A 19732-nucleotide genomic window follows, 5' to 3' on the forward strand; every position below is an offset into this window, starting at 1 on the left:
ACTGCTCTATATAAACGGAGGGGTAATATATTCTAGTTTATTTCAATTGCATGTCAGTAAAGATGATTGGAAAGATGTCTATGAAATCAAAAATTTTTTTTATTGAAAACCTTTGAACTATGAAAGACGATTCCAGGCTTGCCTTATCAAAGAATTTCTTATTGTTCCACCCCCCTGCTCTCCCCTCCAACTCTTCTTTCTCCTCCCTTTCTTCCACCTTCCTCTGCGTCTTTTGGAAATGAAGTATTGTTATGCTATGCTATGCTATGCTTTTTTTTTTTTTTTTTTTTTTTTTTGGTTTTTTTCGAGTCAGGGTTTCTCTGTGGTTTTGGAGCCTGTCCTGGAACTAGCTCTTGTAGACCAGGCTGGTCTCGAACTCACAGAGATCCGCCTGCCTCTGCCTCCCGAGTGCTGGGATTAAAGGCGTGCGCCACCACCGCCCGGCTATGCTATGCTTTGAGATCCCTTGAACTCTAGGACTCAAGGGATCCTCCCGTCTCGGCCTTTGGTTACTTGGACCTAAGATACCTAAGAACCTTGGCAGGCTGGGAGGTGGCTCACCAGAGTTCAGAAACCCAAAACCCAGTGGGAACGGTGAGCCACCTGTAATTTCAGCTCTCCAAAGACTGAGGCAGAGGAACCTGAGAGCAAACAGGTTAGTTCCTAGCTCTATCACTGAGTTCTGGGTTCAACTGAGCAATCCCTGGAGACTCCTGATATCAGTCTCGGGCCTCTACATCCTGAGCATATGTGTATGTGAACCTATATACATACACATATGCCCACACACTCCAATATACATTTATATGGATATTCACACCACACACACAAACACAGGTCTAAAACCAAGAAGGTCCTAGAGGCCTATGGTATCCCACATGTGTGTGGTTTTCCACGGCAGGAGTTTGCAAGGAAGAGACAGTAGTTCCCTTCACTGGCTGTATCTCGCATTATTTCTATGAATCAACAGCAATCCTGTTATTGCCTTATAACACATGGAGGAAAAGATAACACTGACCATAAATCTACTATCACTGCAAAATGCTGTTGGAACATTTATTCCTCTGTCTTCACATGCCCTAAAATTGCCAGTGAGAGCCGGGCAGTGGTGGTGTATACCTTTAATCCCAGCACTCGGGAGGCAGAGGCAGGCACATTTCTGAGAGTTCGAGGCCAGCCTGGTCTACAGAGTGAGTGAGTTCCACGACAGGCTCCAATGCTACAGAGAAACCCTGTCTTGAAAAACAACAAAACAAAACAAAACAAAAAAACCCAACCAACCAAACAAACAAAAATTGCCATTGAGAGTAGGGCCTGGTGGTGGTTGGCCTATAATCCCAGTTACTTGGAAGGTAGTGCCAGAGGATTGGAAGCTCAAGGTTATGCTTGCCCAAGATAGAAGGTAAACAACCCCTCCTTTAAACCAACAAAACAAAACAAGCCTTCAATAAATTCAAGGTCTTCTAGCACAAAATCAAAGAGGAGAGCAGAGCTGTGGTTCAGTGATGAAGTGATGCATAGCATGGGCGAGGCCCCTACTACCAAAGAAACAAAATTAAATTAAAAACAATGGCCAATGAGTATTTTAGGAAGTTATAGTTTGGGATTATATACAACTACGTACATTAACAGTGAAATGATATCCTTTTTATTATCTTATTATTCTGAAAGGAAAAGTCCCTTTTCAAGTAAGTGAATGTGCAGATTGACTTGGCAGAAATTTCCTATTATTTATAGGATGCCGGGCAGTGGTGGCACACACCTTTAATCCCAGCACTCTGGAGGCAGAGGCAAGGCAGAGGCAGGCGGATCTCTGTGAGTTGGAGGCCAGCCTGGTCTACAAGAGCTAGTTCCAGGACAGGCAAGGTTTTTTTTTTTTTTTAAAATACTTATTTATTATGTATACAATATTCTGTGTGTATGCCTGCTGGCCAGAAGAGGGCACCAGACCTCATTACAGATGGTTGTGAGCCACCATGTGGTTGCTGGGAATTGAACTCAGGACCTTTGGAAGAGCAGGCAATGCTCTTAACCTCTGAGCCATCTCTCCAGCCCCGACAGGCAAGTTTTTACAGACCTACATCACTCAAGTGTTAACATACCAAGGATAACTGGATATCATCTAAGAATGAAGATAATTGGCATAGTTCAGACCTGATTCCCTAAATTAGAATACTTGTACCTTAATGGTGACAGGTTTTGATGTTCCTGTTCCTAAATGGCTTCAAGGTCAACACAGCAGTGTGGGCCTCCAGTTGCCACAGAGAAGCTGCCTGACAGACTGTTGTCTCTAAGGAAAGTGTTCCAATAAACCCTGATGAAGCAGGGCATGCTAATATTTATCCAGAGGGTGGAAGGTCATTTTGTTGCGGCACAGTGAAAAGGCAATTGATTTCCCTTGATTTTTCAAAGTCTAGGGAAAGACAATGTGAGCATTGTGCTCCTGAAGATGGTTCCAAAGTGAATCAGGGGTGCATCCTACAGCTTAGACAAGTTAGCAGAAGACAGAGGCATTGCTACAGAGGCCAATTAATTGAGTGGTTTGCAATTATCCACGCCTGCAATTAGAATACAAAGGAGGGCCAAGAATCAGCTCCTGCGCCTTGTGTTGGTATCCTGGCACACTGCTGCTACGCCATTTTCAAATATTTCAGAGCACTGCCTTTCCTCTCTGTGTTAGGGGATGAAGATCACGTAAGCCTATTAGAAACTATTAGATCGAACTATTCACAAGCCGAGAAACAACTAAGAAAGACTCTAATGTCAATATTCTGTTTCTAAGTAGGAAAGAAAATAGCTCTGGCTTTCACAAAATTGTTTTTGTTGATAAAGTTAATTTTTTTCCCCCACAGCCTTTCTTTTAAGGATTAAGACAAAGCCCGCAAGCACCATGTAATCAGATCTAATATGTAATACTTCCCTTCAAATGTGTCTTTTTTACCCTGGGTCTTGAATCATTAAAAGAAAATAAATCAGTCAAACAAACAAATAACAGCAAACGGGTTGGAGCGATGGCTCAGCAGTTAAGAGCATCTGCTGCTCTTGCAGAACTGCCCTGGGTCTGATCTCCGGCATGTCTTACACTGGGTGTGGTGGTGCAGGACTATCATCTGACTCAGCACTTGGGAAGTGGAAGCAGGAGGATCAGAAGTTCAAGATCAGCCTCAGCTACATTGCAAGTTTGAGGCCAACCTAAGATACGTGATACCCTGTCTCAAAAAGGAAAAGAAAAAAAAATGCTGAAAAATAATACAATACAAAAAGTATACGTGTTTTCTTTTCTTTTTCTTTTCTTTTTTTTGTTTGTTTTTCGAGACAGGGTTTCTCTGTGGTTTTGGAGCCTGTCCTGGAACTAGCTCTTGTAGACCAGGCTGGTCTCGAACTCACAGAGATCCGCCTGCCTCTGCCTTCTGAGTGCTGGGATTAAAGGCGTGCACCACCACTGCCCGGCCACGCGTTTTCTTTTTCTTTCATTTTTGAGACTAGGTCTTTCTAGGCAGTCCTGGATTTTCCTGGAACTTGCTGTATAGACTAAGCTGTCCTGAAATTAGCAGAAATCTTCTTGCTTCTGTCTCTCAAGCACTGGGATTAAGTGTGAGCCACTATACCCTTTTTGCAAGTTTTCTTTCTGTCTTGATGGTTAGGATTTTATTTATTTAAAAAAAATTCATTTTAAAATTCTGTGCAGATGTGCATCTGTGTGTAGGTGTGTGCACCATGTATGTGCAGTGCCTGTGAAGGCTGGAAGAGGGCAATGAATCCCAAAGAACTGGAGTTCCAGGAATTTGTGAACTGCCATGATGGCTCAGTGGTTAAGAGCACTGCCTGCTCTTCCGAAGGTCCTGAGTTCAATTCCCAGCAACCACATATGTAATGAGATCTGGTGCCCTCTTGAGGAAGAGACCTGGTTAGTTGTCCTCATCAACTTAGACCATGAAACCCAAGAGGGACAAGTTCACCAGAACTGCCATATATGAGCTGCCCACGCATGCTTCAGCATTGCCCGGGCATAAGTTTCAATTTTCAATTTCATGTGAGTGATGGGAACCCATTTTGGGTCCTCTGTAAGAGGAGTAAACATCATGTTTTGTCTTTTATTATTTGAGACAGGGCCTCACTATGTTGCTGTCGTATGAAAGTTTTATGCAACCTAGTCATTGATTTATTGATTATAACAATGTACATTGGTTTAGTTCCTCTAAGGTTGTATGAACAAAATTGTATAATGTATCTGCTGTGTCTTTCTAGGGATTTGGTTCACAGATTTTATTGATTTCTCAATGGATCAAACAGACCTAGTCTTCCAAAATTAGTTATTTCCCTAAACAAAACTGTACAGTAAGTTAACTTAACTGGCTGGAGAGATGGCTCAGCAGTTAAGAAGAGCACTGGCTGCTCTTCCAGAAGTTCTGAGTTCAATTCCCAGTAACCATATGGTTGGTGGCTCACAACCATCCGTAATGAGATCTGGTGCCCTCTTCTGGCCTGCAGGCAGAATACCGTAATTTTGGAAGGCTCTCTTGTTTTATATTTATTTTTACTTATTTCTTTTGTGTCTCTGGGTGTGAGTACACGCCTGCCACAGAGCGTGTGTGCCCGTCAGAGGACTGTTTTCTAGTGCTGTTTCTTTCCTTCCACCTTGTTTATGAGGCAGGGTCTCCCTGGTCATTTCTGCTACACATGTGCGAACTCCAGAGTAATAAAGATAAGTCTTGATGTAAGAACATGATTATCATCTATGCGTAGTGGTGCATGCTTGCAATCCTAGAACTTGGGAGTCTGAGGCGGGAAGAGCTCAAGTTTCAGGCCAGCCTGGGTTACATACCGAGACTGTCTGGATTAAACTCCAGCCAAAGCAAATAACTACCACCCCCAAAAATGCTATCATTATTTGATGTGTGTCTTTAACAGGTGAGGAAACTGAGTCACGGTTACTTCTCTATGGTCACATAATGAGCACACAGAGGAGCAGGAACTGAGTAACTGATTTTGGGGGGACCCCGGTGTTAGGTTGGGAGCGTAGGCCCCAGTCCCTCGCATCTATACCAGCTCCCAGGCCTGGTCTGGACTTCAAATCCCAGCAGGCCACTCCTGTGGGGTGTGGGGTCAGGACCACTCCTCAGGGTACTTAAGTGATCCCCCAAAAGAAGAACATGTGGTCTCTCTTCCTCCCGGGGGTCACGTTCCTGCTGCTTCCCGGTTTCCCCCTCGGGGCCACCCAAGAGCACAGATCTCCCATTAAACCTGGATATTTCTTTTTTTTTTTTTTTTTTTTTTTTTGGTTTTTCGAGACAGGGTTTCTCTGTGGTTTTGGAGCAAACCTGGATATTTCTTAATTTGGCTTGTTTTGATTTGGCTTGATTGGGAATTTCTGCGTCGCCAGAGAGCTCGCTTAGGAAATATTCCTAACACCCAGCAGTGAAGTCTTGCTCATAGAAACAGTTCACTTGTTTCTAATTGGAGATTTATTATTTTTTTTTTTTTGAGACAGGGTTTTTCTGTAGCTTTGGAGCCTGTCCTGGAACTAGCTCTTGTAGACCAGACTGGCCTCGAACTCACAGAGATCCGCCTGCCTCTGCCTCCCAAGTGCTGGGATTAAAGGCGTGCGCCACCACTGCCCAGCTAGGAGATTTTTATTCTTAGTGGTGAATTTTAACCTAGAACAGTGCAGAACTGCACATGGGGCACATATAAAATAGATGCAGGTTGTGGTACTCGCTTCTAATCCCAGCATCGGAGAAGCAGAGGCAAGTGAACCTCTGGAGTTCCAGGTCAGCCAGTGTTACATCAAGAAGTTCTGTCACAAAAACAAAACAAAACCAAAATCATGTCACAATAGATAACTAGTAAATACACACTATTGTATTCCTGAATGCTTTACAGCCTCTCCTGGTAGATATGGTGTCACAAAGGGACAAGGCCCAACGGGAAGTGTTAGAAAAAGATTTGAAAGTCTAAGGCCAAAGTTTGATATTGCTCTCCTCACTAAATTCTTGGATAATCTCATGTTTTCTCTTGAAATTGTATGAAAATGTTACATTCTATTCCACAACCAAGGTGTTTAATTATCAATCGGAAACTTGCCGGCCAGGTGCAGATTACAGGATTACCTAATAATGTAATGAGTGGGGGTGGTGGAGGCAGAGGCATTATCATGAGTTCCGGGCCCACCTGAGTCACATACCAAGCCAGCTACCCAAACTGACCGAGTGAAACAACCTCGCTCCTTGCTGAGACTTGCTTATCCTAACTCTCTCCTGACTCTAGATTTTCTGTGGGTGTCTATCTTGATATGCATTGCTTCAAAGACTTCACTATCATTCTCTCTCTCCCTCTCTAATTTATTATTTTGGACAGGCTTTCTCTATGAAGCCTTGGCTTGCTCTGTAAACCAGGCTGACCTTGAATTTACTGTCTGCCTCTGCCTTTCCAGTACTCAGATCAAATCGACTTCCCTATTCTTTTGACTTTTTTGAGACAGGGTTTCTCTGTGTAACAGCTCTGTTGGCTCTCCTAGAACTCACATTGTAGACTAGACTGGCTTCAAACTCACCAAGATCTGCCTGCCTCTGCTTCCCAAGTGCTGGAATTAAAGGAGTGCGCCATCACTACCTGGGTACTTCACTATTCTTTAAACGTTTTACTGAAGCTTTAGGAATTAAGGGGCTAGTTTTTGTAGTTTGATAGTTTTAGAACAAAGAGCTATTGGGGCTGGGGTTGCTCAGTTGGTTGCATTTGTTCATAGTAGGTCAGAGTTTGATATATACCAGGCATGTTAATATATATACATGAAATCTCAGCACTTAGGATACTGTAGAAAAATTACTAGTTCAAGGTCATGCTCAGTGACTTGAACTATATAGGGAGTTTGAGACCAGGATGGTACACATGAGATCCCGTCTCAAAACAACAACAAAACTTAATGTAGGGTCTGGGGAGATGGCTCAGTAGGTAAGAGCACTGGCTGCTCTTCCAGAGGACCCAGGTTCAATTCCCAGCACCCACATGACAGCTCACAAATGTCTGTAACTCCAGTTCCAGGAGAGCTGACGCTCTCATATAGACCCACATGGAGGCAAAACACCAATGCACGTGAAGTAAAAATATTTAAAAGAAAAAAACTTAATGTAAATATTCCTTTAATGTAAATAGCCCCTTTAAAACAAACATATGCCCACGTGGCAGAAGGGCTCCCATAAGATTTTCTTTGATCGTCACTGGCAAACTCCACCACCAATAAATAAACGTGTAAAAAGTAATAAATATTTGTACTTTATCCTGGGACTTTTCTAACTACGGGTTTCTTAGTTTGAGCCAAAATCGATAGGTCAAACATTAAAAAGAAAACAAAACAAATCAGAGTAAAGTTTGAGGGGAACAGTTGATGTGGGCAGTGTGTATTGAATACATTTCATTCTATTGAGGGTGGGAGTAAGCCCTTCTGGAAGTTGCTGCAGGGCACTGTCCTTGCTGTGCACGTGTACACGGAAGGAAGGCACCTGGGAACCCTCCTTAGAGGAAGTCAGCCGCAGAACAAGGATTGGGCGTCTGGGTTGCTACCGCTCGCGCACACGAACCCAACAGAGGCAGCAGCAATCCTCCAAGCCGCCGCCGGGACCGTACCGCCCCCAAGCGTGAAACTCCCGCCTTGGGGGCGGGGCCGCGTGGCGAGAGCGCGCCTCCTGACGTCATCGCCGCGCGCCGCCGCTTGCGCTTCTGCCACTTCGCGGGAGAAGTTGTTGGCGCCAATGGATCCCGAGCCCCGATAACGGATTCCCCCAGCCGCGGGCCTGCCCACCTGTTCCTCTTCGGTCTTGGGGCTGCGATGGTGAGCCGTCCGGGAGGCCGTGCAGCTCCAGAGGCTTTGCAGGCCGGGTGTGGACGGGGCGCCGCCCCGGTGCGGGCTGGGGAGGACGGCGCAGGGTGCTCCGAGGGGCCCGCTTAGGGTGCGGGGCGCCCCGCGGACGCAGCGTGCAGGGATGTGGCTGCAACGCGGCACTTTCACTCTCCACCCCCCGACTCCTGGGGGAAGGGAGGAAGAAGAGGAACGTTGATTTGGACCTGGAGTTAAAAGTTTATTTCGTGTACGGCAGTGTCCCAAATCTCAGTTGGAATGCTTCCTAAAAACCGTGACTTCAAGCTTTGTGAGGAAGCATGCAATACTTTGCTTTCTTAGGGAAAAGTTGCTCGGGCCTTCGCTTTAATAATCAGTTTCTTCCTGAAGCGCGTCTCAGGTGTTTTGAAAGCTGATGACACAAGGAAGTTGTTTTACTTTGTTGAGTAGTTTATAGGAGTTGAACAGATAACCTGGTTTACCAGGAGTAAAAAACACATTGAGTATAGAGGGATGTTATGTATTTGACAGCTGTCATTTCTTGTCACCTGTTAAAGTGTTAAAAAAAACCCTCAGTCGCAACTTCAGTTCATAATTCTGTACAATGAACTAACAGCTCGAAAGTGAAATAGCAGCAGGCATATGAGATAGTTGCATATTGGAAGCAATTTTTAATTTAAAGGATAACCGAAGATCCCCAGTTAATCTAGAGGGTATTTAACAATCATCTGTACGTATATTTTCTATTATTCCTCATTTAGTTGTTATCCAGCATTCTTCCGAATGCCAGCATTCAAGGGGGAAAAGTTATGTTGGATTGGAAAAATTTCAGCGCTCTCTTTCTTCTTGGGGAAAAGATAATAGTAGCCACGCAGGGTCAGCCTTTTCCCCCCAGGTTTATATGTGAATTGTTGGCTTTAAACACTTTCTAAACATTCATTTAAAGTGCTTTCTTGAAAAAAAAAAAGCTTAGTTATGTGTTTATGTATATCTGTGTTTGTGTATGCACATAATGTGTGCCCATGGCATCCAGAAGAGGGTGTCATCCTCTGGAGCTGGGGTTCGAGGTGGTTTGAAGATGCCTGCTGTGGAAATTCAGGCCCTCTACAAGAACAGTACACACTCTTAACCACTGAGCCATCTCTCCAAGCTCCATGTTCATTAGTTTTTTTTTTATTTAGTTTGTAATATGTATGTTTTGCCTAGATGTATTTCTGTGAACATGCATGCCTGGAGCCGGAGTTAAAGGTGGTTGTGAGCCAGGCAGTGGTGGCGCACGTCTTTAAATCCCAGCACTTGGGAGGCAGAGGCAGGCGGATCTCTGTGAGTTCGCGGTCGGCCTAGTCTACAAAGGGAGTTCCAGGACTCCAGGAGAGGCACCAAAGCTACACCGAGAAACTCTTTTTCGCAAAACAAAACAAACAACAACAAAAAAATGGTTGTGGGTGTTAGGAATTAAACTCAGGTTCAGAAGAGCTGCAAGTACTCTGACTACTGAACCATCTCTCCAGTCACGCCCCTCCGGGCATTTAAAAATTAAAAAGAAAGTTTCTTATTTTATGTGTATGAATGCTTTGCCTATGTGCATGTACATGCATCATATGCAACCCTGGCCCCAAGGAGATCAGAAGAGGGCTTTGAATCTCTTGGAACTGGTGTCGAAGGCAGCTGTGAGCCATTTTGTGTGTGGTGGAAACTGATCAGGGCCTCTGCAAGAGTAACATGTGTTCTCAATCAAGCCTCTCAAACCTCTCAAGTTTTTGTTTTTTGAGACAGGGTCTCCTTATAATAGTCCTGGCTTCCCTAGAACTTACATTATAGACCAGGCTGGTCTCAAACTCAGAGATGCTCCTGGCTTTGTCATCATGTTTGGCTCTGAGTTCATTGTTTTTAAGGAAAATTTTGGGTAGTGGTATCATGTATCAGGCCTTGACCTTACAATATATATAGAACAGGCTGGTTTGTTCTATTACTGTAGGCCAGCAAACACCAGTGGTCCTCATGTCTCTGCTTCCCCTAGTGCTGTAGTACAGGCATATATAGCTTTGCCTGGTTTTATGGGGCACTGTGTGTCTGCATGCAGGTCCTCATGCTTGTACTGAGTCAGCCTCCTAGACTCACCTTGTTTTTTGTGAGGGTTTCACAGAACCTGGAGCTCACCAGTGCCTAAGTTGGCTGGCCGGCCAGCAAGCCCCAGGAATCTTGTCTGTCTCTGTGTCACCAGTGCTAGGATTGCAGGGGTATACCACCACACACCCACCTTTGTATGTGGGTGCTAGAGATTCAGACTCAGCTCCTAATGCCTGGGTGGCAAGCACTTTACCAACTGAGCCCTTGCCCCAGCTCCTGCTTCACTTTTCTAGTACTAAAAGTAATTCTTGCTGAAAAGAAACAGCTAAGTCGATCAGTTTTTACTGTTTGCTGAAAGGAAACGTTTCTAGTAAGTAGATTAGAATTTTGTATTGGGCTGGAGAGACGGCTTGGTGGTTAAGAGTGCCAGCTGCTGCTGCAGAGGGAATCTGGTTCTATTCTCAGCACCCGTGTCAGGTGACTGACATTTGACTGCAAATGCAGCTCCAAGGGAGTCAGAGCACCTGGACTTTGTGCACTGCACTCATGTGCACATATCCACATATAGACACAGAAAATAAGTACACCACATACACACACACGCATGCACGCACACACACGCTGGGCTGGAGAGATGGCTCACTACTTAGAAGCACTTGTTGCTCTTGTAGAGGACCTGGGTTTGATTCCTAGCATCTACATAGTAGCTTATAACCATCTGTAACTTCAGTTCGATGGCAATTCAGAACCCTCTTCTGAACTTTAATGTCATCAGACATGTATGTGGTACACATGCATATATATATATATATAATGCAAAACAGTATACACATAAAAAATAAATAAAAAAATTATGTATTGGTATTTAATCTAATCCTCCAGCAGTTAACATGAAAAGAAGCCTAACAGAACTCCAGAATAAAGTTCTATTTAATGAGTGTTTATTGAGCATCTGTACATAAGTTATAGTATAGTGCAGTAGTTGTTAGATAAATGTGGTGAGAGGTATGCAAATGTTCTGGCCAGCAGAGATGCCTGTAGGTACATGCCACACCGCCTGAAGTTCTTCCCCTTTGCTGAAGCTCATCCACAGACAGAAGGTTAGCTCTTGCTCTGGGAGTCATTGAACTTGAGGTCTCCAGCTTTTTGGCTTTTGACAAAGGTGTTGAGATAATTCAGTAGTCAGTTTAAGTGATGCCAAGGCCAGGCATAAAGGTATATGCACACCTATAATCTCGGCACTCAAGAGGCAGGAGGAAAAGAAAGAAAAAAAGTGCCAAGACCAGATACTCTCATGCAAAGAATAAAGAATAAACTTGGACCTCTATATTCATACCTCATAGGAAACAGATGGATAAGCCAGGAAAGTAAGCAGAGGCCTCACAGGCCAAGTTGTAATACAAATGGAAAAGGTTGTATTGCAGTACAGGCAGCCTTGCTCCAGGGAGAGCACTTGACACAGCCAGTTACGATGTGTAGAGTGATGTAAAGATGCCTGTAGAGCGGACACGATGCTCAGACTACAGAGTTGAGACACCTGACCCCCACCTCCAAAGACTTCCTTCAAGATTGACATGTAGGGCTGGGCTCCCAAAGTCCAGTTGAAGAGAGGGAGGAGTGAGAATACGAGCAAAGAGGTCAGACTATGATGGGGACACCCACTGAAACAGCTTACCTGAGCTAATGGAAGCCTTCCAACACCGTCCTGACAGGGAACCAGCATAGGACAAAACTAGGCCCTCTGAATGTGGGTGATAGTTGTATGGCTGGGGCAGAGTGTGGGGCCACTGGCAGTGAGACCAGGATTTATCCCTACTGCTTGTTCTGGCTTTTTGAAACTCATTCTCCTTTTTTTTTTCTTTGGTACCCCTCGGGGAATCGAACCCCGGTCTCCCGCGTGACATTGAAACTCATTCTCTATGGATGTGTGTGTGTGTGGGGGGGGAGGCCTTGGTCCTGCCTCAAAGCAATGCTGGATTTTGTTTACTCCCCAAGGGAAGCCTTACCCTTTCTGAGGAGTAGAGGGGGTAGGTTGGGAGGTGGAGGGAGCAGGAGGAGGGGAGGGAGTGGGAAATGGATTTGGCATATAAAATGAGGAAAGATAGTTTTTTAAAAAAAATAAATTTAAAAAAGGTATTACTGCATGCACATGGTACACAGACATATATGCAGGGAAAACAGCCAGGCACATTTAAAAAAAGGAAAAAAGAACTGATATGTATTTTTTCAACCATACACATAATTTTAATAATTTTTTTCTTTTTTTGTTTTTTTCGAGACAGGGTTTCTCTGTAGCTTTGGAGCCTGTCCTGGAACTAGCTCTTGTAGACCAGGCTGGCCTCGAACTCACAGAGATCTGCCTGCCTCTGCCTCCCGAGTACTGGGATTAAAGGCGTGTGCCACCACCGCCTGGCAATTTTAATAATTATACCAACCAATTATTGATGAAAAAAGAAAGCTTGTTGATTAAAAAAGAAAATAGTATCTATAGGGCTTCACTTATATTTTAAGCAGTTAAATCTCACAGCAGTACAAATATGGCTTCTTATTTTTTAAAAAATAATTTATTTTTATTTAACGTTCATTGATGTTTTGCCTTGGTGTACGTTTGTATGAGGGTGTTAGAAACCCTGGAACTGGAGTTACAGACAGGTGTGAGCTGCCTGTGGGTGCTGGGAATTAAACCCGAGTCAGTCAGTGTTCTTAACTACAAAGCCGTCTCTCTAGCCCCCCTTATTACTTTTTTAATATTGCATTTCTATCTATTTAATAGCTAACATTTTCAGATCATCCAAAATTCAAGAGAATAAAACGTCAAGCCCAGCTTCGTGACATACACCTTTAGTCCCAGCATTTGGGAGGCAGAGGCAGGTAGATCTCTGAGTTCAAGACTAGCCTGGTCTTTACAGGACAGCCAGGGCCACAGAGAGAAACCCTGTCTTGAAAACCCAAAACAAACAAACGAAACAAGACAGTGCATTTTGGTGCTTTATAAAGTAAAAGCTTGTTAGATAATTTGAGTAGATTTTGTGAAGTATGTTGATTATAAATTTTCTTGTAAATTTGGTGGACTGTTAAAATGTTAAATATTTTCATTTGTTTGCTAATTTTAAATTAGAGAAGTAAAAACCAATGTGTATTATTTTGGCAGCTGCTCTGCAGAGCACTGTGGTCTGTACTTTGCATGGAATCCTGTGCTCGTCACAGATAAATTAACATAGTGACATAATTTGCGCCCTCCTCCTTCCTCATGTGCTTCGCTGGTGGCTGAGCTGCTGACAGGTGGAAGAGTAAGGAGAGCTTCTGAGTGCTGCAGAGCAACTGTGCAGAGCTCTACACCTGGGGTTTCTGGGCTGAAGGCGCCTTGTGCTGCGTTTCTTTGGTGTTGGGGAAATAGCAACAAGTTATGTTTGTTCATCTCTACGTGAAGAAGGTAAAAATTGTTGGCATTTTTTAGAGCATTGGTTCTCAACATGTGGGTCATATGCTGTGAGGTATTGGATGATTTCTCGGGGGTCATCTAAGACCATTGGAAAGCACAGATATTCACATTGCAGTTCATAACAGAAGCAGAATTACACTTATGAGGTAGCAATGAAAATTTTATGGTTGGGTGTTACTCTAACATGAGGAACTGTATTAAAGGTCACAGAATTAGGAAGGTTGAGACCCACTGTTCTAGGGACAAGCGTGCTCGTTCAGTGGTTAAGAGCACTTGCTGCTTTTGCAGAGGACACAAATTTGGTTCCCAGCACCCACATAGTGACTGACAACCATCCATCACTCTGTTTCCAGGAGACCCCAGGCTTCTCTGAGCTCCATAGGCACCAGACACTTACATGGTACACACACATACATGCAGACAAAACACTAATGTCAAATCTATTAAATTTTTTCCACCCTTTTGTTGATGACTGAGTTATTAAAGCATTTCATGAGTGGGCTGGCAGTAGTCACCTTTACTGTCAGTCCTCAGAAGGCAGACAGGTGGGCTCCTGAGTCTGAGACCAGTCAGGACTACCTGCTGAGACCTTGGCTTTAGTTTTTTTTTTTCTTCATGACAGTAAGGTAGTCTAGAGAAGTATGGTGTTTTCCTGTATTATATTTTAGGTCTAATTTTAGTTTGAAGTTATGTGGTCATGTAGGTAGTTGAAATTTGACTTTTTTTGATTAGAAGTAAGTTGTGAATTAACCTCTGTATGAACGAGAATTTCAGTACGTTAACTGTGGTGAAAATGTCAGAATCCTGGAATAAACCACTTCATCAGGCATGATCCGCCTCAAACTTTAGTTATCCAAGTTAAGCAGGTGTAGAAAGAAACCAATTATTTTAAACCTAAATTAGATAATTATTTCTGTGTTGTGCTCAGTTTTGTCCATTTGTAATTTTGGTTAGGAACCCAAAAAATTTCTAAGATGAATGTTTAATTGAGAGACACTATTGTATCCTCTGGACACGATGAGGATTTTCATTGTCAGCAGAGATTTCAGGAGACCTTCAGTAGACACAGGGGCAGGAGCAGGTCCCACTGCTCTCATTCTCTAGGCTCAGCTTTTGTTTTCTGAAGACGCTGAAGAGCATTGAGACTCTGTGAGAGCTGAGGGCTGGGTTGTTTTCCTTCTTTACCGTTTTCTCCTCCCTCCCTCCTTTTTTCTTTTCTTTCCTTTTATTTTGGGGGGGGGGGGCAGGGTTTCTCTCTGTTGCCTTGGCTTGGCTTTCCCGGAACTCTGTAGACCAGGTTGGCCTTGAACTCACAGAGATCACTTGCCTCTTCCTCCCTAGTCTTGGATTATAGGGCTGTGCCACCCTGGCCCTGCTGCTTCCTGTTTTGTTTCTTCTGACCACTAACCGTTGATCCTGGTCTGTTGAAGGCTTTTAGAAGTACTGAGTGTTAACCTAGGTGAATGAAGGAGTCCGTGAGGGACCTTAGACTTTTCTTCCCTGGAACTTATTACAGATTCTTCTTTGTACAGTTAATAGCCCCTCTCCCTGCCCCCGGAAGTTTTGAAAAATTTAAGATTTTCTAGATCATACTTAAATAGCTCATGGTGTTTTCCTCAGGGAAGTGCTTGAGGCAAGTGCTGGACTTTGCTGCACCAGTAATGTTGATCGTATGTGTAGGGATGGTTTTGATTTCTAAAAAAGGTAATTTGTTTGGCTAAAAACCAATTTTGAAGGAAGAGGAAATGGCCTACTAAAAGTGAAAGTAGTTTTTGCCTTGTATAGCCACAATATTGTAATATGACATGACATGAGAGTAAGGCATACAGACCTAAGATAGGAGGTGAATTTTAGTCACAGTGCTAATTTAATATCTTAAGGGGTGTGGGTGTGTGGGTGTGTGGGTGGTGTGGGCCCAGTTCATGAGGAGCCCCCAGGAAAACACTGGCGCCCTGCTCTGTTACTCTCCATCCTCTTCTTCTGAGATAGGGTCTTTAACTGAACCCCATGCCGGCAATCTTTGTGTCTGTGCCCCATCCCAGTGTTAGGGTTACAGGTATGAGCAGCCATGCCCCACTTTTTATCTGGGTTAGGGGATTTGAACATAGCATGCACTTGTACAGCTGAGCTGTCTCCCTAGCCTCTTCTTACATTTTCTTCAAACAAATCATAGCAAAAACCCCAGTTAAGGATTTCCTGGTGGAGGGTTTGAAATAGGGCCTTGCTATCTAGATTGCTGGCCTGGTACTTGTTATGTAGCCCTGGCTGGCTTTGAATTTGGTAGTCCTTTGCTTTAGCTTCCTCAGTGCTAGGATTACATGTGTGTGCACCATACCCAGCTAAAGATTGTTTTAGCACACATATTTATTTTGTTTTGCAATTAACATGTCCTCTTACATTGTTTATTTATTCACTTATTTTTGAGACTATGTAGTCTTGGCTCATCTGGAACTCAGTGTATATACCAGATTGGCCTTGAACTCTTAGAGCTCTCCCTGCCACTAGAGTGCTGGAATTAAGGGTGTACACCACTAATGAAAAGTTTTTTTTTTTTAACATTTTTATTTTATGTGCCTGGATGTTTTGCATGTGTTATTGTAGGAGGTCACTTGTTTGTTCGTGGCTGCTCAGCCTCGAAATAATCGCACAGAAACTGTATTATTTGCAATACTGTTTGGCCAAAAAGTTAAGCATATTTCTGGCTAACTCATCTTAAATTAATCCATCTCCATTAATCTGTGTATCACCACGAGGCTGTGGTTTACCGGGTTAAGTTCCCATGTCTGTCTCCGGTGGGGCTACATGGCTTCTCCTTGACTCCACCTTCTTTCTCTCAGCATTCAGTTTAGTTCCCCACCCAGCTCTGTCCCCCTATAGCTCTGCTATAGGCCCAAAGTAGTCCCTTTGTTCATCAATGGTAATCACAGCATACAGAGGGGAATTCTACATCACCTCCCATTTTCTGTTTAAATAAAAAGGAAAGTTTTAACTTTAACATAGTAAAATTACATAAAACAAAATAACATAGTAAAATTACATAAAACAAAACTGATATCAAGCAAGAATTATAGTTACAACATTTATATCTACTTTATCTTTTATCATAACTAAGGAAAACTATAATTATATCTATTCTTCAAAACCATCAAAGACTTTAGAAGGATGTAATATTTCCTAAGTTAACAGGAAGTGAATTGTAAGCAACTTCCAAAACTCTAGAAATGACAGAGACATCTTGCTGCCTGGACAGTCACCTAAAGTTCTTCTGTGCCGTTGGGGCATCCATCTTTAGCCCACAGACCCATAGTATCCAGCAGACTTTTCCATGAAGCAGGAAATTTCAAGACAGTTCCACCTATATTGGCAGCTTGTCAGTCACTTTCTTCTGTGTCCTGCAGAATGTCATGCAGACTCTCTCATGAAGCAGGAACCCTAAAGCACTGTCTCACCTTTAGGCAAGTTCAACAGTCATTTCTCTGTGGGTCCTGCTTGTCCAGTTCATACAGCATAACATCAAGCAGTCCAGGCAAATGACTACCAAACTCCATAAGGAGCCTCTTCGATGCCCATCATCTTGAGGTAGCCTGGTACTGCCAGGAGCAGTTGTGTCTCATTGTCATGAAAAGTCGTAAGTTCTTAAAACATTTTAAATGCCATATTCTGAAGACCTCTGAAAGAGCTGAAGAATCTCTACCTAACTGAAATATATCTCTATATATCTAAAAAACCTAACTAACATGACTACAAGCTTGACTATTATAGATGCTATTAACTTGTGTTTTATAATTATACATTACATTTTTAAATGAGTTGTACAAACACAGTACCTTAATCAAGAGCAGAAATATATATATAACAAAATTGACCTTAAATTTATATCAATAAGCCAAGATCTATATCAATGCAAATCTCTATAGTATGTGTGTCTGTGTGCCATGTGAATACAGTGCCCATAAGAAGCCAAGAGAGGGTGTTAGATCCTCTGGCTGCTGAGATTGAACCCAGGTCCAGAGCAGCCAGTGCTGTAATTGTAGCCACGGGGAGGCTAAGGTAGGAGGATTAAGACCTACTTAGACTACAGAATAAGTTCAAGGCCAGCCTGGGCAATTTAGTGAACCCTGTCTCAATAAAGAGTAAGAGTTGGGCTGGGAGTGTAGCTTAGTGGTAAAATACGTGTATACTGTGGACAAGGTTCAAGCCCTAGGACTGTAAAAAGTTGAAAACTTATTTCTACTAGAAAAACATGATTTTAATGAATTCCTTCCTAGAAAACTATTGTAAAAATCTTGAGCTACATTTGGTGCTAAGAGGTAGAGATTAGCATTAAGACACAGTTTTGTTGATGGTATGGCTAAGACTCTGATTTGTATAATTGGATATCCCTTAGGTAGTTACTTTTAGTAAAAACTTTGTCAGAAAGACTATATGCTTTTCTTCTCAGTTTGACTGAACATTTACTGGTGAGATTCATAATCTTTGGATTGCTCAGATACTTGCCATATTTACCTGTTTCTCTGCCATATCCGGAAAGACCACAATCACTTCTGAATCCTGCATAGCTTCAGGAACCTCTGGGCATTCCTCCAGGAAACTGAGCTGGCATTATTCCTGAGATGCCATGCAGAACAGTTATTGCTGCTAAAACTTTTGTGTGAGCGTTGCCTGAGTTGTTTGTATTGCTTGAATTTCCCTGTTTTTTTTAAACTAATAATCAGCTAGAGAAAAAGGGGAGTTACTTTTAGCTGCTCCCCGCTCCTTCGTTCTTCCCCTACTCCCATCTCCCTCCCCCCTTTTCTTTTTCGGCTTTTAAAATAAGACAGGGTTTCTCTGTGTAGCCCTGGCCATTTGGAACTAGCTCTGTAAGTCAGATTGGTCTTGAACTCAATCTGCCTCCCCTCCCTGTTTCTGTCTCCCCAAGAGCTGCCTGGCTCCTCTCCCCTGCCAATCTTTTTCTGTCTGGAATTTACTATGTAGACCAGGCTGGCCTCGAATTCATAGAGATCTGCCTGCCTCTACCTCCCAACTGCTAGAATTAGACATGTGCCACTATGCTCAGCTTCTTTATAACTTTTCTTTCTCCTTCCTCCCTCCCTCCCTCCCTCCCTCCCTCCCTCTCTCTATCTTTCTTTCTTCTTCTTCTTTTTTTTTTTTTTTTTTTTTTTTGGTTTTTCGAGACAGGGTTTTCTCTGTGGTTTTGGAGCCTGTCCTGGAACTAGCTCTTGTAGACCAGGCTGGCCTCGAAACTCACAGCAATCTGCCTGCCTCTGCCTCCCAAGTGCTGAGATTAAAGGCGTGCACCATCACCGCCCGGCTAATTTCTTTCTTTTTTAGAGATTTATTTATTATGTATACAATGTTCTGCCTGCATGTACACCTGCACATCAATAGAGGGCACCAGATCTCATTAGAGATGGTTGTGAGCCACCATGTGGTTGCCAGGAGTTAAATCAGGACCTCTGGGAGAGGTTAAGCAGTGCTCTTAACCTCTGAGCCATCTCTTCAGCCCCCTTTATAATTTTTCTTTTAAAAATTATATGCATCTGTGTGTGGGTATGTGGATGTGAGTGCAGGTGCCTTTGGAGGCCGGAAGTGAGTTTTGGATCCACCAGAGCTAGCAATACAGGCAGTTGGGAGCCATGAGATGTGGTGCTGGGATCCAAACTCAGGTCTTTTTCAAGAGCATCATGTACTTCTCCATCCCCTATCATTCTTAGAAACGTGATGATTGGGCCAGAGAGATGATTCAGCTGTTAAAAGCTAGGTTCACAACTCAGAATATAAGAAATGTGATTATTGGAAGAAAAGGTATATGTATTTTTTTGGTACTTGATTCTCTTTTTATAATTTTGCTGTTATTAACTTTTTAAAAAAATATTTATTTATTATGTATACAATATTCTGTCTGCATGTATGCCTGCAGGCCAGAAGAGGGCACCAGACCTCATTACAGATGGTTGTGAGCCACCATGTGGTTGCCAGGAATTGAACTCAGGACCTCTGGAAGAGCAGGCAGTGCTCTCAACCACTGAGCCATTTCTCCAGCCCCTCTGTTATTAACTTTTATTCAGTTTTATATTTATATTTATATGGTTGTCTTTTGTTCATTTGTAGAAGTCCACTTATTGTAGATATTTTTGTTTATGATGTCTTTTTCATATTTATGTAGTCAGATTTTTTAGTTGATTTATTTGAGGTAGGGCTCATATAGTATATATTTAGTATACGCTGAGATGTAAACTAATGTAGTATGCATTGCCGCCATCAGAGTAGGGATTGAGGAGGAGCTGGCAGAGCTCCTTAGGAAGAAGGGCAGTAAGGCTGAGTGCAGGGCAGACTTTCCCACACGTCAGTGCTCAGTGCTACCAGTTGCTTCATTCCCTGAATAT

At 43.1% G+C, this 19732-nt stretch overlaps 1 protein-coding gene across 4 annotated transcripts in view; it reads left to right on the plus strand.

The window, feature by feature from the left end:
• Nucleotides 1–7705: 7705 nt before the first annotated feature.
• The window catches only part of Rfc1 (replication factor C subunit 1), a 64606-nt gene continuing 52579 nt past the window's right edge, over nucleotides 7706–19732 (plus strand). For all 4 annotated transcript variants that reach the window (XM_041671342.1, XM_041671344.1, XM_041671345.1 and 1 more), the window contains exon 1: nucleotides 7706–7828. In XM_041671342.1, coding sequence (XP_041527276.1) covers nucleotides 7826–7828 — 3 coding nt within the window. In that variant the 5' untranslated portion in view covers nucleotides 7706–7825. The remainder of the gene's footprint in view (nucleotides 7829–19732) is intronic.

The sequence above is a fragment of the Microtus oregoni genome, unplaced genomic scaffold (genome assembly GCF_018167655.1).
Source record: "Microtus oregoni isolate MIOR12 unplaced genomic scaffold, Mior012 000021F_ref0000039, whole genome shotgun sequence".
NCBI lineage: Eukaryota > Metazoa > Chordata > Mammalia > Rodentia > Cricetidae > Microtus > Microtus oregoni.